General features: G+C 43.5%; 1 protein-coding gene across 14 annotated transcripts in view; it reads left to right on the top strand.

Moving 5' to 3' along the window:
• The window catches only part of nwk (nervous wreck), a 563357-nt gene that overhangs the window by 219705 nt on the left and 320236 nt on the right, over nucleotides 1-23416 (top strand). For all 14 annotated transcript variants that reach the window (XM_070096788.1, XM_070096797.1, XM_070096793.1 and 11 more), the window contains one exon: nucleotides 15936-15981. In XM_070096788.1, the coding sequence (XP_069952889.1) occupies nucleotides 15936-15981 (46 nt within the window). The remainder of the gene's footprint in view (nucleotides 1-15935; nucleotides 15982-23416) is intronic.

Genomic DNA, 23416 nt, shown 5'->3' on the forward strand with positions numbered 1-23416 from the left:
ACTGCCAGGGGTCTGTTGGTAATCCCCCTTATGTGTGCTGGGAGGCAGTTGAACAGTCTCGGGCCCCTGACACTTATTGTATGGTCTCTTAACGTGCTAGTGACACCCCTGCTTTTCATTGGGGGGATGGTGCATCGTCTGCCAAGTCTTTTGCTTTCGTAGTGAGTGATTTTCGTGTGCAAGTTCGGTACTAGTCCCTCTAGGATTTTCCAGGTGTATATAATCATGTATCTCTCCCTCCTGCGTTCCAGGGAATACAGGTTTAGAAACCTCAAGCGCTCCCAGTAATTGAGGTGTTTTATCTCCGTTATGCGCGCCGTGAAAGTTCTCTGTACATTTTCTAGGTCGGCAATTTCACCTGCCTTGAAAGGTGCTGTTAGAGTGCAGCAATATTCCAGCCTAGATAGAATAAGTGACCTGAAGAGTGTCATCATGGGCTTGGCCTCCCTAGTTTTGAAGGTTCTCATTATCCATCCTGTCATTTTTCTAGCAGATGCGATTGATACAATGTTATGGTCCTTGAAGGTGAGATCCTCCGACATAATCACTCCCAGGTCTTTGACGTTGGTGTTTCGCTCTATTTTGTGGCCAGAATTTGTTTTGTACTCTGATGAAGATTTAATTTCCTCATGTTTACCATATCTGAGTAATTGAAATTTCTCATCGTTGAACTTCATATTGTTTTCTGCAGCCCACTGAAAGATTTGGTTGATGTCCGCCTGGAGCCTTGCAGTGTCTGCAATGGAAGACACTGTCATGCAGATTCGGGTGTCATCTGCAAAGGAAGACACGGTGCTGTGGCTGACATCCTTGTCTATGTCGGATATGAGGATGAGGAACAAGATGGGAGCTAGTACTGTGCCTTGTGGAACAGAGCTTTTCACCGTAGCTGCCTCGGACTTTACTCTGTTGACGACTACTCTCTGTGTTCTGTTAGTGAGGAAATTATAGATCCATCGACCGACTTTTCCTGTTATTCCTTTAGCGCGCATTTTGTGCGCTATTACGCCATGGTCACACTTGTCGAAGGCTTTTGCAAAGTCTGTATATATTACATCTGCATTCTTTTTGTCTTCTAGTGCATTTAGGACCTTGTCGTAGTGATCCAGTAGTTGAGACAGACAGGAGCGACCTGTTCTAAACCCATGTTGCCCTGGGTTGTGTAACTGATGGGTTTCTAGATGGGTGGTGATCTTGCTTCTTAGGACCCTTTCAAAGATTTTTATGATATGGGATGTTAGTGCTATTGGTCTGTAGTTCTTTGCTGTTGCTTTACTGCCCCCTTTGTGGAGTGGGCCTATGTCTGTTGTTTTTAGTAACTGAGGGACGACCCCCGTGTCCATGCTCCCTCTCCATAGGATGGAAAAGGCTCGTGATAGGGGCTTCTTGCAGTTCTTGATGAACACAGAGTTCCATGAGTCTGGCCCTGGGGCAGAGTGCATGGGCATGTCATTTATCGCCTGTTCGAAGTCATTTGGCGTCAGGATAACATCGGATAGGCTTGTGTTAATCAAATTTTGTGGCTCTCTCATAAAAAATTCATTTTGATCTTCGACTCTCAGTCTGGTTAGCGGCTTGCTAAAAACTGAGTCATATTGGGACTTGAGTAGCTCACTCATTTCCTTGCTGTCATCTGTGTAGGACCCATCTTGTTTAAGTAGGGGCCCAATACTGGACGTTGTTCTCGATTTTGATTTGGCATAGGAGAAGAAATACTTTGGGTTTCTTTCGATTTCATTTATGGCTTTTAGTTCTTCCCGCGATTCCTGACTCCTAAAGGATTCTTTTAGCTTAAGTTCGATGCTTGCTATTTCTCTGACCAGTGTCTCCCTGCGCATTTCAGATATATTGACCTCTTTTAGCCGCTCTGTTATTCTTTTCCGTCGCCTGTAAAGGGAGCGCCTGTCTCTTTCTATTTTACATCTACTCCTCCTTTTTCTTAGAGGAATAAGCCTTGTGCATACATCGAGTGCCACCGAGTTAATCTGTTCTAGGCATAAGTTTGGGTCTGTGTTGCTTAGTATATCTTCCCAACTTATATCGGTTAGGACTTGGTTTACTTGGTCCCACTTTATGTTTTTGTTATTGAAGTTGAATTTGGTGAATGCTCCCTCGTGACTAGTCTCATTTTGTCGGTCTGGGGCTCCACGCATACATGTCTGAACCTCAATTATGTTGTGATCTGAGTATATTGTTTTTGATATGGTGACATTTCTTATCAGATCATCATTGTTAGTGAAGATGAGGTCTAGTGTATTCTCCAGTCTAGTAGGCTCTATTATTTGCTGGTTTAAATTGAATTTTGTGCAGAGATTTAAAAGCTCGTGTGAGTGTGAGTTTTCATCAGAGCTGCCTCCTGGTGTTATTACTGCAACAATATTATTTGCTATATTCCTCCATTTTAGGTGCCTTAAGTTGAAATCCCCCAGGAGCAAGATGTTGGGTGCAGGAGCTGGAAGATTTTCCAGACAGTGGTCAATTTTTAACAGCTGTTCCTGGAATTGCTGGGATGTTGCATCCGGAGGCTTGTAGACTACCACAATGACTAGGTTTTGGTTCTCGACCTTTACTGCTAAAACTTCCACTACGTCATTTGAGGCATTAAGCAGTTCTGTGCAAACAAGTGACTCTGCAATGTACAGGCCAACCCCCCCCCCCCTTTTGCCTGTTCACTCTGTCACATCTGTATAGGTTGTAACCTGGGATCCATATTTCGTTGTCCAAGTGATCCTTTATGTGGGTCTCAGTGAAAGCCGCGAACATTGCCTTTGCCTCTGCAAGCAGTCCACGGATGAAAGGTATTTTGTTGTTTGTTGCTGGCTTTAGACCCTGTATATTTGCAAAGAAGAATGTTATCGGACTGGTGGTATTGTTGGTACTGGGGGGGGATTTTTTTTTCCGGCATTAGTATCTGTATCTGTTGGTTTGGAGTGGAGGCCATCGACTGTGGTTCCACTCCAGGAATGACTGGATTTGGTGTACGATTTCTGCCATTTCCTGCCAGTTTTTTTTCCTTCCTGGCACTAAAAAACCTCTCCCTCTTGAGTGGCTGTGGCTACCCAGGTTTTCCCATGGCCTGGATGTTTTGTATCTTTTTGTCCCCTTTAGATGGTATGCCTGGCAATTTAAGTTATAGCACAGTCTTTCCTGTACTGAAGAGGTACACATTTCAAGGTGAAAAAGCTTACAGGAAGGGAGTTTGCATTTTCCTGTTGTCATATGGGCATGGCATTTTCTAGGGTGGTCATAGTTGCATGTCCCATCTGTTTTTCCAGATTTCCCATGCCAGCAGATACCAAGTGCATAGTATGTGCACAGGCTTGGTTTCCGCTTGCCTTGGGTTTCTGTGACTGTATTCCCTGTTGGTGCATGTTTCCCTGTCTTACTTCTATCCTCCCTAGCACCAACAATGGAGCTCCCACCAGTTGTTTTTGGTAATTTATCCTCACTATTGCTATTGGAGTCCTCTTGTTTGCTATTTCCTGCGGTATTTCTAGTTTGCAATATTGGTTTTATCTTATCTTTGACTACACTTGTTTCCCTACTATGGCTCCTGTCCCCTATGAGGTCATTTATATGTATTCCTTCCTGCGTATAATTCCCGACTACCTGGACAAAATCTCCAGCTTCACCATTACTGTCTCCCAGGACAGTATCTCCAGCTTCACCATTTCTGTCTCCCAGGACAGCACCTCCAGCTTCACCATTACTGTCTCCCAGGACAGTATCTCCAGCTTCACCATTACTGTCTCCCAGGACAGCACTATCAGCCCCACATTTACTGACTACCAGGACATCACCTCCAGCCTTACAGTTTGTGACTACATGGCCAGACTACAGCCCAGACTGTTGTCCGTGTTGGTAGATAATTAATTATTCCCACTCTTGTCTGTGTTGAAAGATAATTATTCTCACTCTTGTCTGTGTTGATAGATAATTAATCACACTCTTCTCCGTGTTGAGAGATAATTACTTTCACTGTTGTCCGTGTTGTTAGATAATTACTCCCACTCTTGTCCATATTGATAGATAATTACTCCCACTTTTGTCCGTGTTGATAGATAATTACTCTCACTCTTGTCCATGTTGATAGATAATTACTCATACTCTTGTCCATGTTGATAGATAATTACTCCCACTCTTGTCCATGTTGATAGATAATTACTCTCACTCTTGACCATGTTGATAGATAATTACTCTCACTCTTGTCCATGTTGATAGATAATTACTCCCACTCTTGTCCATGTTGATAGATAATTTCTCCCACTCTTGTCCATGTTGATAGATAATTACTCTCTTGTCCATGTTGATAGATAATTACTCCCTCTCTTGTCCATGTTGATAGATAATTACTCTCACTCTTGTCCGTGTTGATAGATAATTACTCTCACTCTTGTCCATGTTGATAGATAATTACTCCCACTTTTGTCCGTGTTGATAGATAATTACTCTCACTCTTGTCCATGTTGATAGATAATTACTCTCACTCTTGTCCATGTTGATAGATAATTACTCATACTCTTGTCCATGTTGATAGATAATTACTCCCACTCTTGTCCATGTTGATAGATAATTACTCTCACTCTTGTCCATGTTGATAGATAATTACTCTCACTCTTGTCCATGTTGATAGATAATTACTCCCACTCTTGTCCATGTTGATAGATAATTACTCCCACTCTTGTCCATGTTGATAGATAATTACTCTCTTGTCCATGTTGATAGATAATTACTCCCTCTCTTGTCCATGTTGATAGATAATTACTCTCACTCTTGTCCGTGTTGATAGATAATTACTCTCACTCTTGTCCATGTTGATAGATAATTACTCTCACTCTTGTCCGTGTTGATAGATAATTACTCTCACTCTTGTCCATGTTGATAGATAATTACTCTCTTGTCCATGTTGATAGATAATTACTCTCTTGTCCATGTTGATAGATAATTACTCCCTCTCTTGTCCATGTTGATAGATAATTACTCTCACTCTTGTCCATGTTGATAGATAATTACTCTCTTGTCCATGTTGATAGATAATTACTCCCTCTCTTGTCCATGTTGATAGATAATTACTCCCTCTCTTGTCCATGTTGATAGATAATTATTCTCACTCTTGTCCATGTTGATAGATAATTACTCCCTCTCTTGTCCATGTTGATAGATAATTACTCTCTTGTCCATGTTGATAGATAATTACTCTCACTCTTGTCCATGTTGATAGATAATTACTCTCTTGTCCATGTTGATAGAAAATTACTCTCACTCTTGTCCATGTTGATAGATAATTACTCTCTTGTCCATGTTGATAGATAATTACTCTCACTCTTGTCCATGTTGATAGATAATTACTCTCTTGTCCATGTTGATAGATAATTACTCTTTTGTCCATGTTGATAGATAATTACTCCCTCTCTTGTCCATGTTGATAGATAATTACTCTCACTCTTGTCCATGTTGATAGATAATTACTCTCTTGTCCATGTTGATAGATAATTACTCCCTATCTTGTCCATATTGATAGATAATTACTCCCTCTCTTGTCCATGTTGATAGATAATTATTCTCACTCTTGTCCATGTTGATAGATAATTACTCCCTCTCTTGTCCATGTTGATAGATAATTACTCTCTTGTCCATGTTGATAGATAATTACTCTCACTCTTGTCCATGTTGATAGATAATTACTCTCTTGTCCATGTTGATAGATAATTACTCCCTATCTTGTCCATATTGATAGATAATTACTCCCTCTCTTGTCCATGTTGATAGATAATTATTCTCACTCTTGTCCATGTTGATAGATAATTACTCCCTCTCTTGTCCATGTTGATAGATAATTACTCTCTTGTCCATGTTGATAGATAATTACTCTCACTCTTGTCCATGTTGATAGATAATTACTCTCTTGTCCATGTTGATAGATAATTACTCTCTTGTCCATGTTGATAGATAATTACTCTCTTGTCCATGTTGATAGATAATTACTCTCACTCTTGTCCGTGTTGATAGATAATTACTCTCTTGTCCATGTTGATAGATAATTACTCTCACTCTTGTCCGTGTTGAGTATCACAGCTGTTTAATTTATCATTGCATATTCTCTCTCAATTTGATGTTCCATCATAAACTTTGATGTGTGTTCCATCACTCACTTTGATGTGTGTTCCATCATAAACTTTGATGTGTGTTCAATCACTCACTTTGATGTGTGTTCCATCACTCACTTTGATGTGTGTTCCATCACTCACTTTGATGTGTGTTCCATCATAAACTTTGATGTGTGTTCAATCACTCACTTTGATGTGTGTTCCATCACTCACTTTGATGTGTGTTCCATCATAAACTTTGATGTGTGTTCCATCACTCACTTTGATGTGTGTTCCATCATAAACTTTGATGTGTGTTCCATCACTCACTTTGATGTGTGTTCCATCATAAACTTTGATGTGTGTTCCATCACTCACTTTGATGTGTGTTCCATCACTCACTGTGATGTGTGTTCCATCACTCACTTTGATGTGTGTTCCATCATACACTTTGATGTGTGTTCCATCACACACTTTGATGTGTGTTCCATCGTACACTTTGTTGTGTGTTCCATCACACACTTTGATGTGTGTTCCATCATACACTTTGATGTGTGTTCCATAATATACTTTGATGTGTGTTCCATCACACACTTTGATGTGTGTTCCATCGTACACTTTGTTGTGTGTTCCATCACACACTTTGATGTGTGTTCCATCATACACTTTGATGTGTGTTCCATAATATACTTTGATGTGTGTTCCATCATACACTTTGATGTGTGTTCCATAATATACTTTGATGTGTGTTCCATCACACACTTTGATGTGTGTTCCATCACACACTGTGATGTGTGTTCCATCACTCACTTTGATGTGTGTTCCATCACACACTTTGATGTGTGTTCCATCATACACTTTGTTGTGTGTTCCATCACACACTTTGATGTGTGTTCCATCTCATACTTTGATGTGTGTTCCATCTCATACTTTGATGTGTGTTCCATCGCATACCTTGATATGTGTTCCATCACATACTTTGATGTGTGTTCCATCACATACCGTGATGTGTGTTCCATCTCATACTTTGATGTGTGTTCCATCTCATACTTTCATGTGTGTTCCATCGCATACTTTGATATGTTCCATCACATTGATGTGTGTTCCATCACATACCGTGATGTGTGTTCCATCACATACTGTGATGTGTGTTCCATCACATACTTTGATGTGTGTTCCATCACATACTTTGATGTGTGATCCATCACATACTTTGATGTGTGTTCCATCACATACTTTGATGTGTGCTCCATCACATACCTTGATGTGTGTTCCATCACATACTGTGATGTGTTCCATCACATACTGTGATGTGTGTTCCATCACATACTGTGATGTGTGTTCCATCACATACTGTGATGTGTGTTCCATCACATACTGTGATGTGTGTTCCATCACATACTGTGATGTGTGTTCCATCACATACTGTGATGTGTGTTCCATCACATACTGTGATGTGTGTTCCATCACTCACTTTTATGTGCGTTCCATCACATAGTGTGATGTGTGTTCCATCACATACTGTGATGTGTGTTCCATCACACACTTTGATGTGTGTTCCATCACATAGTGTGATGTGTGTTCCATCACATACTGTGATGTGTGTTCCATCACACACGTTGATGTGTGTTCCATCACATACTGTGATGTGTGTTCCATCACATACTGTGATGTGTGTTCCATCACATGCTGGGATGTGTGTTCCATCACATACTGTGATGTGTGCTCCATCACATATTGTGATGTGTGTTCCATCGCATACTGTGATGTGTGTTCCATCACATACTGTGATGTGTGTTCCATCACATACTGTGATGTGTGTTCCATCACATACTGTGATGTGTGTGTTCCATCGCGCACTTTAATGTGTGATCCATCACATACTGTGATGTGTGTTCCATCACATACTGTGATGTGTGTTCCATCACACACTTTGATGTGTGTTCCATCACATACTTTGATGTGTGTTCCATCACATACTGTGATGTGTGTTCCATCACATACTGTGATGTGTGTTCCATCACTCACTTTGATGTGTGTTCCATCACATACTGTGATGTGTGTTCCATCACATACATTGATGTGTGTTCCATCACATACAGTGATGTGTGTTCCATCACATACTTTCATGTGTGTTCCATCACATAATGTGATGTGTGTTCCATCACATACTGTGATTTGTGTTCCATCACATACTTTGATGTGTGTTCCATCACATACTGTGATGTGTGTTCCATCACATAATTTGATGTGTGCTCCATCACATACTTTGAGGTGTGCTCCATCACATACAGTGATGTGTGTTCCATCACATACTGTGATGTGTGTTCCATCACATACTGTGATGTGTGTTCCATCACATACTTTGATGTGTGCTCCATCACATACTTTGATGTGTGTTCCATCACATACTGTGATGTGTGTTCCATCACATACTGTGATGTGTGTTCCATCACATACTTTGATGTGTGCTCCATCACATACTTTGATGTGTGTTCCATCAGATACTGTGATGTATGTTCCATCACATACTTTGATATGTGTTCCATCACATACTGTGATGTGTGTTCCATCACATACTTTGATGTGTGCTCCATCACATACTTTGATGTGTGCTCCATCACATACAGTGATGTGTGTTCCATCACATACAGTGATGTGTGTTCCATCACATAATTTGATGTGTGCTCCATCACATACTGTGATGTGTGTTCCATCACATACTTTGATGTGTGCTCCATCAAATACTTTGATGTGTGTTCCATCACATACTGTGATGTGTGTTCAATCACATACTGTGATGTGTGTTCCATCACATACTTTGATGTGTGCTCCATCACATACTTTGATGTGTGTTCCATCACATACTTTGATGTGTACTCCATCACATACTTTGATGTGTGTTCCATCACATACTTTGATGTAAGCTCCATCACATACTGTGATGTGTGCTCCATCACATACTGTGATGTGTGCTCCATCACATACTGTGATGTGTGCTCCATCACATACTGTGATGTGTGTTCCATCACATACTGTGATGTGTGCTCCATCACATACTGTGATGTGTGCTCCATCACATACTGTGATGTGCTCCATCACATACTGTGATGTGTTCTCCATCACATACTGTGATGTGTGTTCCATCACATACTTTGATGTGTGCTCCATCACATACTTTGATATGTGTTCCATCACATACTGTGATGTGTGTTCAATCACATACTGTGATGTGTGTTCCATCACATACTTTGATGTGTGCTCCATCACATACTTTGATGTGTGTTCCATCACATACTTTGATGTGTGCTCCATCACATACTTTTATGTGTGTTCCATCACATACTGTGATGTGTGTTCCATCACATACTTTGATTTGTGCTCCATCACATACTGTGATGTGTGCTCCATCACATACTGTGATGTGTGCTCCATCACATACTGTGATGTGTGCTCCATCACATACTGTGATGTGTGCTCCATCACATACTGTGATGTGTGTTCCATCACGTACTGTGATGTGTGCTCCATCACATACTGTGATGTGTGCTCCATCACATACTGTGATGTGTGTTCCATCACATACCGTGATGTGTGCTCCATCATATACTGTGATGTGTGCTCCATCACATACTGTGATGTGTGTTCCATCACATACTGTGATGTGTGTTCCATCACATACTGTGATGTGTGTTCCATCACATACTGTGATGTGTGTTCCATCACATACTGTGATGTGTGCTCCATCACATACTGTGATGTGTGTTCCATCACATACTGTGATGTGTGCTCCATCACATACTGTGATGTGTGCTCCATCACATACTGTGATGTGTGCTCCATCACATGCTGTGATGTGTGCTCCATCACATACTGTGATGTGTGTTCCATCACATAGTGTGATGTGTGTTCCATCACATACTGTGATGTGTGTTCCATCACACACTTTGATGTGTGTTCCATCACATACTGTGATGTGCGTTCCATCACATACTGTGATGTGTGTTCCATCACATACTGTGATGTGTGTTCCATCACACACGTTGATGTGTGTTCCATCACATACTGTGATGTGTGCTCCATCACATACTGTGATGTGTGTTCCATCACATGCTGGGATGTGTGTTCCATCACATACTGTGATGTGTGCTCCATCACATATTGTGATGTGTGTTCCATCGCATACTGTGATGTGTGTTCCATCACATACTGTGATGTGTGTTCCATCACATACTGTGATGTGTGTTCCATCACATACTGTGATGTGTGTGTTCCATCGCACACTTTAATGTGTGATCCATCACATACTGTGATGTGTGTTCCATCACATACTGTGATGTGTGTTCCATCACACACTTTGATGTGTGTTCCATCACATACTTTGATGTGTGTTCCATCACATACTGTGATGCGTGTTCCATCACATACTGTGATGTGTGTTCCATCACTCACTTTGATGTGTGTTCCATCATATACTGTGATGTGTGTTCCATCACATACATTGATGTGTGTTCCATCACATACAGTGATGTGTGTTCCATCACATACTTTCATGTGTGTTCCATCACATAATGTGATGTGTGTTCCATCACATACTGTGATGTGTGTTCCATCACATACTTTGATGTGTGTTCCATCACATACTGTGATGTGTGTTCCATCACATAATTTGATGTGTGCTCCATCACATACTTTGAGGTGTGCTCCATCACATACAGTGATGTGTGTTCCATCACATACTGTGATGTGTGTTCCATCACATACTGTGATGTGTGTTCCATCACATACTTTGATGTGTGCTCCATCACATACTTTGATGCGTGTTCCATCACATACTGTGATGTGTGTTCCATCACATACTGTGATGTGTGTTCCATCACATACTTTGATGTGTGCTTCATCACATACTTTGATGTGTGTTCCATCAGATACTGTGATGTATGTTCCATCACATACTTTGATATGTGTTCCATCACATACTGTGATGTGTGTTCCATCACATACTTTGATGTGTGCTCCATCACATACTTTGATGTGTGTTCCATCACATACAGTGATGTGTGTTCCATTACATAATTTGATGGGTGCTCCATCACATACTGTGATGTGTGTTCCATCACATACTTTGATGTGTGCTCCATCACATACTTTGATGTGTGTTTCATCACATACTGTGATGTGTATTCAATCACATACTGTGATGTGTGTTCCATCACATACTTTGATGTGTGCTCCATCACATACTTTGATGTGTATTCCATCACATACTTTGATGTGTACTCCATCACATACTTTGATGTGTGTTCCATCACATACTTTGATGTAAGCTCCATCACATACTGTGATGTGTGCTCCATCACATACTGTGATGTGTGCTCCATCACATACTGTGATGTGTGCTCCATCACATACTGTGATGTGTGTTCCATCACATACTGTGATGTGTGCTCCATCACATACTGTGATGTGTGCTCCATCACATACTGTGATGTGCTCCATCACATACTGTGATGTGTTCTCCATCACATACTGTGATGTGTGTTCCATCACATACTTTGATGTGTGCTCCATCACATACTTTGATATGTGTTCCATCACATACTGTGATGTGTGTTCAATCACATACTGTGATGTGTGTTCCATCACATACTTTGATGTGTGCTCCATCACATACTTTGATGTGTGTTCCATCACATACTTTGATGTGTGCTCCATCACATACTTTGATATGTGTTCCATCACATACTGTGATGTGTGTTCCATCACATACTTTGATTTGTGCTCCATCACATACTGTGATGTGTGCTCCATCACATACTGTGATGTGTGCTCCATCACATACTGTGATGTGTGCTCCATCACATACTGTGATGTGTGCTCCATCACATACTGTGATGTGTGTTCCATCACGTACTGTGATGTGTGCTCCATCACATACTGTGATGTGTGCTCCATCACATACTGTGATGTGTGCTCCATCACATACTGTGATGTGTGCTCCATCACATGCTGTGATGTGTGCTCCATCACATACTGTGATGTGTGCTCCATCACATACTGTGATGTGTGTTCCATCACATACCGTGATGTGTGCTCCATCATATACTGTGATGTGTGCTCCATCACATACTGTGATGTGTGTTCCATCACATACTGTGATGTGTGTTCCATCACATACTGTGATGTGTGTTCCATCACATACTGTGATGTGTGCTCCATCACATACTGTGATGTGTGTTCCATCACATACTGTGATGTGTGCTCCATCACATACTGTGATGTGTGCTCCATCACATACTGTGATGTGTGCTCCATCACATGCTGTGATGTGTGCTCCATCACATACTGTGATGTGTGCTCCATCACATACTGTGATGTGTGTTCCATCACATACTGTGATGTGTGTTCCATCACATACTGTGATGTGTGCTCCATCACATACTGTGATGTGTGTTCCATCACATACTGTGATGTGTGCTCCATCACATACTGTGATGTGTGCTCCATCACATACTGTGATGTGTGCTCCATCACATGCTGTGATGTGTGCTCCATCACATACTGTGATGTGTGCTCCATCACATACTGTGATGTGTGTTCCATCACATACCGTGATGTGTGCTCCATCATATACTGTGATGTGTGCTCCATCACATACTGTGATGTGTGTTCCATCACATACTGTGATGTGTGTTCCATCACATACTGTGATGTGTGTTCCATCACATACTGTGATGTGTGTTCCATCACATACTGTGATGTGTGTTCCATCACATACTGTGATGTGTTCCATAACACTGGTGATACTTGAACGATTTAATTTCATCTTAAGAGCAACGAGTCGCTCTTAACCAGTATGTGAGCACATGTGAGCGTCCTAGGAGCCGGATGGTACATTGTGAGCGTCCTGGGAGCTGGATGGTACATGTGAGCGTCCTAGGAGCCGGATGGTACATGTGAGCGTCCTAGGAGCCGGATGGTACATGTGAGCGTCCTAGGAGCCGGATGGTACATGTGAGCGTCCTGGGAGCTGGATGGTACATTGTGAGCGTCCTGGGAGCTGGATGGTACATGTGAGCGTCCTAGGAGCCGGATGGTACATGTGAGCGTCCTAGGAGCCGGATGGTACATGTGAGCGTCCTAGGAGCCGGATGGTACATGTGAGCGTCCTAGGAGCCGGATGGTACATGTGAGCGTCCTGGGAGCTGGATGGTACATGTGAGCGTCCTAGGAGCCGGATGGTGCATGTGAGCGTCCTAGGAGCCGGATGGTACATGTGAGCGTCCTAGGAGCCGGATGGTACATGTGAGCGTCCTGGGAGCCGGATGGTGCATGTGAGCGTCCTGGGAGCCGGATGGTACATGTGAGCGTCCTAGGAGCCGGATGGTACATGTGAGCGTCCTAGGAGCCGGATGGTACATGTGACCGTCCTAGGAGCCGGATGGTACATGTTAGCGTCCTAGGAGCCGGATGGTACATGTGAGCGTCCTAGGAGCCGGATGGTACATGTGAGCGTCCTGGGAGCCGGATGGTACATGTGAGCTTCCTAGGAGCCGGATGGTACATGTGAGCGTCCTAGGAGCCGGATGGTACATGTGAGCGTCCTAGGAGCCGGATGGTACATGTGAGCGTCTTAGGAGCCGGATGGTACATGTGAGCGTCCTAGGAGCCGGATGGTACATGTGAGTGTCCTAGGAGCCGGATGGTACATGTGAGCGTCCTAAGAGCCGGATGGTACTTGTGAGCGTCCTAGGAGCGGGAAGGTACATGTGAGCGTCCTAGGAGCCGGATGGTACATGTGAGCGTCCTGGGAGCCGGATGGTACATGTGAGCGTCCTGGGAGCCGGATGGTACATATGAGCGTCCTAGGAGCCGGATGGTACATGTGACCGTCCTAGGTGCCGGATGGCAAATGTGAGCGTCCTAGGAGCCTGATGGTACATGTGAGCGTCCTAGGAGCCGGATGGTACATGTGAGCGTCCTAGGAGCCGGATGGTACATGTGAGCGTCCTGGGAGCCGGATGGTACATGTGAGCTTCCCAGGAGCCGGATGGTACATGTGAGCGTCCTAGGAGCTGGATGGTACATGTGAGTGTCCTAGGAGCCGGATGGTACATGTGAGCGTTTTAGGAGCCGGATGGTACATGTGAGCGTCCTAGGAGCCGGATGGTACATGTGAGCGTCCTAGGAGCGGGATGGTACATGTGAACGTCCTAGGAGCCGAATGGTACATGTGAGCGTCCTAGGAGCGTGATGGTACATGTGAGTATCCTAGGAGCCGGATGGTACATGTGAGCGTCCTAGGAGCGGGATGGTACATGTGAGCGTCCTAGGAGCCGGATGGTACATGTGAGCGTCCTGGGAGCCGGATGGTACATGTGAGCTTTCTAGGAGTGGGATGGTACATGTGAGCGTCCTAGGAGCCGGATGGTACATGTGAGCGTCCTACTAGCGGGATGGTACATGTGAGCATCCTAGGAGCGGGATGGTAAATGTGAGCGTCCTAGGAGCCGGATGGTACATGTGAGCGTCCTAGGAGCCGGATAGTACATGTGAGCGTCCTAGGAGCGGGATGGTACATGTGAGCGTCCTAGGAGTGGGATGGTACATGTGAGCGTCCTAGAAGCGGGATGGTACATGTGAGCGTCCTATTAGCTTGATGGTACATGTGAGCGTCCTAGGAGTCGGATGGCAGTTGTGAGCGTCCTAGGAGTCGGATGGTACTTGTGAGCGTCCTAGGAGCGGGATGGTACATGTGAGCATCCTAGGAGCCGGATGGCACATGTGAGCGTCCTAGGAGCGGGATGGTAAATGTGAGCGTCCTAGGAGCCGGATGGTACATGTGAGCGTCTTGGGAGCCGGATGGTACATGTGAGCGTCCTAGGAGCGGGATGGTTCATGTGAGCGTCCTAGGAGCCGGATGGTACTTGTGAGCGTCCTGGGAGCGGGATGGTACATGTGAGCGTCCTAGAAGCCGGATGGTACATGTGAGCGTCCTGGGAGCCGGATGGTACATGTGAGCGTCCTAGGAGCCGGATGGTACATGTGAGCGTCCTATGAGCCGGATGGTACATGTGAGCGTCCTCGGAGCGGGATGGTATATGTGAGCGTCCTAGGAGCGGGATTGTACATGTGAGCGTTCTTGGAGCCGGATGGTACATGTGAGCGTTCTAGGAGCTGGATGGAACATGTGAGCGTCCTAGGAGCCGGATGGTACATGTGAATGTCCTTGGAGCCGGATGGTACATGTGAGCGTCCTAGGAGCCGGATGGTACACGTGAGCGTCCTAAGAGCCGGATGGTACACGTGAGCGTCCTAAGAGCCGGATGGTACTTGTGAGCGTTGTAAGAGCCGGATGGTACATGTGAGCGTACTGGGAGCCGGATGGTACATGTGAGCGTCCTAGGAGCCGGATGGTACATGTGAGCGTACTGGGAGCCGGATGGTACATGTGAGCGTCCTAGGAGCCGGATGGTACTTGTGAGCGTTGTAAGAGCCGGATGGTACATGTGAGCGTCCTAGGAGCCGGATGGTACATGTGAGCGTCCTAGGAGCCGGATGGTACTTGTGAGCGTTGTAAGAGCCGGATGGTACATGTGAGCGTCCTAGGAGCCGGATGGTACATGTGAGCGTACTGGGTGCCGGATGGTACACGTGAGCGTCCTAGGAGCAGGATGTTGCCGAAACAGCTTGGTGCTGAACCAACGGCTCTGAACCGACAGCGTTAAACTGGGTGCGCTGATTGGTACCGTACCGGGTAGTAGAGGTGTTAACACTAGACTGAGCCATGTCAGACGTGCTGCTGCCACCCACCTGCTAATCTAATGCATGTTGTCTTTCTCTTTACAGAAACTTTACCAAGCAAAGGTCGACAATAGAGAAGAATTATGGGGAGGTGAGTAGACTGAGTAAATGAAGAATTAGACACATATGCATCGTCTGGGTATCTTGTAGACGTTGCGACATTCAATGGCTTTATCAGTACAATACAGGGACATAACAGAAATATACAATAAATAGTGGAAGATGAGGTAGTCACTCTATGAGTAGAGTGAGTAAATGAGTAAATATATGCCACTAGCATTGTGGTGCATGATACCACACTGTATGTGTTAGTTGTTAGGAGTGTGGTGCATGATACCACACTGTATGTGTTAGTTGTTAGGAGTGTGGTGCATGATACCACACTGTATGTGTTAGTTGTTAGGAGTGTGGTGCATGATACCACACTGTATGTATTAGTTGTTAGGAGTGTGGTGCATGATACCACACTGTATGTGTTAGTTGTTAGGAGTGTGGTGCATGATACCACACTGTATGTGTTAGTTGTTAGGAGTGTGGTGCATGATACCACACTGTATGTATTAGTTGTTAGGAGTGTGGTGCATGATACCACACTGTATGTGTTAGTTGTTAGGAGTGTGGTGCATGATACCACACTGTATGTATTAGTTGTTAGGAGTGTGGTGCATGATACCACACTGTATGTGTTAGTTGTTAGGAGTGTGGTGCATGATACCACACTGTATGTGTTAGTTGTTAGGATTGTGGTGCATGATACCACACTGTATGTGTTAGTTGTTAGGAGTGTGGTGCATGATACCACACTGTATGTGTTAGTTGTTAGGAGTGTGGTGCATGATACCACACTGTATGTATTAGTTGTTAGGAGTGTGGTGCATGATACCACACTGTATGTGTTAGTTGTTAGGAGTGTGGTGCATGATACCACACTGTATGTGTTAGTTGTTAGGAGTGTGGTGCATGATACCACACTGTATGTATTAGTTGTTAGGAGTGTGGTGCATGATACCACACTGTATGTGTTAGTTGTTAGGAGTGTGGTGCATGATACCACACTGTATGTATTAGTTGTTAGGAGTGTGGTGCATGATACCACACTGTATGTGTTAGTTGTTAGGAGTGTGGTGCATGATACCACACTGTATGTGTTAGTTGTTAGGAGTGTGGTGCATGATACCACACTGTATGTGTTAGTTGTTAGGAGTGTGGTGCATGATACCACACTGTATGTGTTAGTTGTTAGGAGTGTGGTGCATGATACCACACTGTATGTGTTAGTTGTTAGGAGTGTGGTGCATGATACCACACTGTATGTGTTAGTTGTTAGGAGTGTGGTGCATGATACCACACTGTATGTGTTAGTTGTTAGGAGTGTGGTGCATGATACCACACTGTATGTATTAGTTGTTAGGAGTGTGGTGCATGATACCACACTGTATGTATTAGTTGTTAGGAGTGTGGTGCATGATACCACATTCTGTATGTGTTAGTTGTTAGGAGTGTGGTGCATGATACCACACTGTATGTATTAGTTGTTAGGAGTGTGGTGCATGACACCACATTCTGTATGTGTTAGTTGTTAGGAGTGTGGTGCATGATACCACACTGTATGTGTTAGTTGTTAGGAGTGTGGTGCATGATACCACACTGTATGTGTTAGTTGTTAGGAGTGTGGTGCATGACACCACATTCTGTATGTGTTAGTTGTTAGGAGTGTGGTGCATGATACCACACTGTATGTGTTAGTTGTTAGGAGTGTGGTGCATGATACCACACTGTATGTGTTAGTTGTTAGGAGTGTGGTGCATGATACCACATTGTATGTGTTAGTTGTTAGGAGTGTGGTGCATGATACCACATTGTATGTGTTAGTTGTTAGGAGTGTGGTGCATGATACCACACTGTATGTGTTAGTTGTTAGGAGTGTGGTGCATGATGCCACACTGTATGTGTTAGTTGTTAGGAGTGTGTGCATGATACCACACTGTATGTGTTAGTTGTTAGGAGTGTGGTGCATGATACCACACTGTATGTGTTAGTTGTTAGGAGTGTGGTGCATGATACCACACTGTATGTGTTAGTTGTTAGGAGTGTGGTGCATGATACCACATTGTATGTGTTAGTTGTTAGGAGTGTGGTGCATGATACCACACTGTATGTGTTAGTTGTTAGGAGTGTGGTGCATGATACCACACTGTATGTGTTAGTTGTTAGGAGTGTGGTGCATGATACCACACTGTATGTGTTAGTTGTTAGGAGTGTGGTGCATGACACCACACTGTATGTGTTAGTTGTTAGGAGTGTGGTGCATGATACCACACTGTGTTAGTTGTTAGGAGTGTGGTGCATGATACCACACTGTATGTGTTAGTTGTTAGGAGTGTGGTGCATGACACCACACTGTGTTAGTTGTTAGGAGTGTGGTGCATGATACCACACTGTGTTAGTTGTTAGGAGTGTGGTGCATGATACCACACTGTGTTAGTTGTTAGGAGTGTGGTGCATGATACCACACTGTGTTAGTTGTTAGGAGTGTGGTGCATGATACCACACTGTGTTAGTTGTTAGGAGTGTGGTGCATGATACCACACTGTGTTAGTTGTTAGGAGTGTGGTGCATGATACCACACTGTGTTAGTTGTTAGGAGTGTGGTGCATGATACCACACTGTATGTGTTAGTTGTTAGGAGTGTGGTGCATGATACCACATTGTATGTGTTAGTTGTTAGGAGTGTGGTGCATGATACCACATTGTATGTGTTAGTTGTTAGGAGTGTGGTGCATGATACCACACTGTATGTGTTAGTTGTTAGGAGTGTGGTGCATGATACCACATTGTATGTGTTAGTTGTTAGGAGTGTGGTGCATGATACCACATTGTATGTGTTAGTTGTTAGGAGTGTGGTGCATGATACCACACTGTATGTGTTAGTTGTTAGGAGTGTGGTGCATGATACCACACTGTATGTGTTAGTTGTTAGGAGTGTGGTGCATGATACCACATTGTATGTGTTAGTTGTTAGGAGTGTGGTGCATGACACCACACTGTATGTGTTAGTTGTTAGGAGTGTGGTGCATGATACCACACTGTATGTGTTAGTTGTTAGGAGTGTGGTGCATGACACCACACTGTATGTGTTAGTTGTTAGGAGTGTGGTGCATGATACCACATTGTATGTGTTAGTTGTTAGGAGTGTGGTGCATGATACCACACTGTATGTGTTAGTTGTTAGGAGTGTGGTGCATGATACCACACTGTATGTGTTAGTTGTTAGGAGTGTGGTGCATGATACCACACTGTATGTGTTAGTTGTTAGGAGTGTGGTGCATGACACCACACTGTATGTGTTAGTTGTTAGGAGTGTGGTGCATGATACCACATTGTATGTGTTAGTTGTTAGGAGTGTGGTGCATGATACCACACTGTATGTGTTAGTTGTTAGGAGTGTGGTGCATGACACCACACTGTATGTGTTAGTTGTTAGGAGTGTGGTGCATGATACCACACTGTATGTGTTAGTTGTTAGGAGTGTGGTGCATGATACCACACTGTATGTGTTAGTTGTTAGGAGTGTGGTGCATGATACCACACTGTATGTGTTAGTTGTTAGGAGTGTGGTGCATGATACCACACTGTATGTGTTAGTTGTTAGGAGTGTGGTGCATGATACCACACTGTATGTGTTAGTTGTTAGGAGTGTGGTGCATGATACCACACTGTATGTGTTAGTTGTTAGGAGTGTGGTGCATGATACCACACTGTATGTGTTAGTTGTTAGGAGTGTGGTGCATGATACCACACTGTATGTGTTAGTTGTTAGGAGTGTGGTGCATGATACCACACTGTATGTGTTAGTTGTTAGGAGTGTGGTGCATGATACCACACTGTATGTGTTAGTTGTTAGGAGTGTGGTGCATGATACCACACTGTATGTGTTAGTTGTTAGGAGTGTGGTGCATGATACCACACTGTATGTGTTAGTTGTTAGGAGTGTGGTGCATGATACCACACTGTATGTGTTAGTTGTTAGGAGTGTGGTGCATGATACCACACTGTATGTGTTAGTTGTTAGGAGTGTGGTGCATGATACCACACTGTATGTGTTAGTTGTTAGGAGTGTGGTGCATGACACCACACTGTATGTGTTAGTTGTTAGGAGTGTGGTGCATGATACCACATTGTATGTGTTAGTTGTTAGGAGTGTGGTGCATGATACCACACTGTATGTGTTAGTTGTTAGGAGTGTGGTGCATGACACCACACTGTATGTGTTAGTTGTTAGGAGTGTGGTGCATGATACCACACTGTATGTGTTAGTTGTTAGGAGTGTGGTGCATGATACCACACTGTATGTGTTAGTTGTTAGGAGTGTGGTGCATGATACCACACTGTATGTGTTAGTTGTTAGGAGTGTGGTGCATGATACCACACTGTATGTGTTAGTTGTTAGGAGTGTGGTGCATGATACCACACTGTATGTGTTAGTTGTTAGGAGTGTGGTGCATGATACCACACTGTATGTGTTAGTTGTTAGGAGTGTGGTGCATGATACCACACTGTATGTGTTAGTTGTTAGGAGTGTGGTGCATGATACCACACTGTATGTGTTAGTTGTTAGGAGTGTGGTGCATGATACCACACTGTATGTGTTAGTTGTTAGGAGTGTGGTGCATGATACCACACTGTATGTGTTAGTTGTTAGGAGTGTGGTGCATGATACCACACTGTATGTGTTAGTTGATAGCATTGTAGTGTTGTATATCACAGTGTGTATACGTCACTTGCTAGTATTGTGGTGTCTGATACCACACTGTGTATGTGTTAATTACTGAGCTGTGGTTCCACATCTTTCCGGTTCACAAACATCCATCTTTACGGTTCACAGACATTCATCTTTACGGTTCACAAACATCCATCTTTACGGTTCACAGACATTCATCTTTACGGTTCACAAACATCCATCTTTACGGTTCACAGACATTCATCTTTACGGTTCACAAACATCCATCTTTACGGTTCACAGACATTCATCTTTACGGTTCACAAACATTTATCTTTACGGTTCACAAACATCCATCTTTACGGTTCACAAACATTCATCTTTACGGTTCACAAACATCCATCTTTACGGTTCACAAACATTCATCTTTACGGTTCACAAACATCCATCTTTACGGTTCACAAACATCCATCTTTATGGTTCACAAACATTCATCTTTACGGTTCACAAACATTCATCTTTACGGTTCACAAACATTCATCTTTACGGTTCACAAACATTCATCTTTACGGTTCACAAACATTCATCTTTACGGTTCACAAACATCCATCTTTATGGTTCACAAACATTCATCTTTACGGTTCACAAACATCCATCTTTACGGTTCACAAACATTCATCTTTACGGTTCACAAACATCCATCTTTACGGTTCACAAACATCCATCTTTATGGTTCACAAACATTCATCTTTACGGTTCACAAACATCCATCTTTACGGTTCACAAACATCCATCTTTACGGTTCACAAACATCCATCTTTACGGTTCACAAACATCCATCTTTACGGTTCACAAATATTCATTATTAAATGACTGACACTTGGTTTAACCATCATAAATTTATTATCTCTCAATTTAGCAGTTAGCAGGTATTATCTTACCTCAGCTCTGAGGTAAGATAACACCTCTGAGACTACCACCCCCAGGATGCCACCCATACCAGTCTACTAACACCCTGGTACTAATAGATGTACTACCACTCACCAGGATACCACCCATAACAGTCTATTAACACCCACGTATACCTGGAGTATACCTGGGGAGGGTTTCGGAGGTCAACGCCCCTTCAGCCCGGTCTGTGACCAGTCCTCGCGGTGCATCAGGACCTGATCAGCCAGGCTGTTACTGCTGGCTCTACGTAAACTGACGAACGAACCACAGCCCGGCTGGTCAGGTACTGATTTTAGGTGCCTGTCCAAAGCCTTCTTATAGACAGCCAGATGTTTATTGGTAATCCCCCTTATGTATCCTGGGAGGCAGTTGAACAGTCTTGGGCCCCCTGACACATATTGTGTTTTTTCTTAGCGCACTCGTGGCACCCCTGCTTTTCATCGGGGAAATGTTGCATCGCCTGCCGAGTCTTTTGCTTTCGTAGGAAGTGATTCTCGTGTGAAGATTTGGCACTAGTCCCTCTAGGATTTTGCAAGTGTATATTATCGCCTGCATTCCAGAGAATACAAATCAAGGGACTTCAACTGTTCCCAGTATTTTAGGTGCTTTATCGTACTTATACGTGCCATGAAAGTTCTCTGTACATTATCCAGGTCTTCAATTTCGCCTGCCTTGAAAGGGGCTGTTAGTGTACAGCAATATTCCAGCCTAGAGAGAACAAGTGATTTGAAGAGAATCATTACTGGCTTGGCATCTCTAATTTTGAAAATTCTCTTTATCGATCCTGTCATTTTCCTATCAGATGTGGTAGATACGTTGTTGTGATCTTTGAAAGTGAGATCTGGCATTATTACCCCCAGGTCCTTCACATTACTTTTTCGCTTTATTGTATTTATTTTATACTCCGATTCAGTTTTAATTTCTTCGAGTTTTCTATATCGGAGTAATTGAAAGCTCCCTTTAATGAACTTCATACTGTTTTCTGCGGCCTATGTAAAGATTTGGTTGATGTGTGTTTGAACATCCACTCTCCAGGATGCCACCCATAACATTAGACCAGCACCCAGGTAGTACTACCTCCCACGATGCCACCCATAACATTAGACCAGCACCCAGGTAGTACTACCTCCCACGATGCCACCCATAACATTAGACCAGCACCCAGGTAATACTACCTCCCACGATGCCACCCATAACATTAGACCAGCACCCAGGTAGTACTACCTCCCACGATGCCACCCATAACATTAGACTAGCACCCAGGTAATACTCCCTCCCACGATGCCACCCATAACAGTCGACTAACACCCAGGTACGAACAGATGTGCCAAAATTCCCAAGGATGCCACCTACAAAAGTCGACTAACACCCAGGTACCGATTTTCTGCTGAAGCGTCTTGCTTAGCTCTGGGTGTACCGTGGTGCTTGTGGTACCCCGAGTAAGGTACCACTACTGTGAACTCTTATATACGTTACCAAGTTTCCTGTTTTGGTTACTAAGAGGATGACCGTTTTTTAACGAAGAAAATAAACTGTTTAATAAAACTTCGCACTTATAAACCTTGTGACGGCGTTTCGGGCCATCCTGGACCACTGTCATGCCACAACTGGGGCCACAAAAGTAGGGACGGCCAGAAGACAATACGATAGGGAGCTAGGGAAGAAAGGAGTAATAGTAGTAATAGTAGTAGTAATAGTAGTAGTAATAGTTGCAGCAGTAGTAGTAACAATAGTAGTAGTAGTAGTAATAGTGGTAGCAATAGTAGTAGTAGTAGTAATAGTAGTAGTAGTAGTAGCAATAGTAGTAGCAGTAGTAGAGGGAGGAGGAAAAATAGTGGCATTAGTAGTTTACTTT

The sequence above is a fragment of the Cherax quadricarinatus genome, chromosome 55, assembly GCF_038502225.1.
Source record: "Cherax quadricarinatus isolate ZL_2023a chromosome 55, ASM3850222v1, whole genome shotgun sequence".
NCBI classification, from domain to species: domain Eukaryota; kingdom Metazoa; phylum Arthropoda; class Malacostraca; order Decapoda; family Parastacidae; genus Cherax; species Cherax quadricarinatus.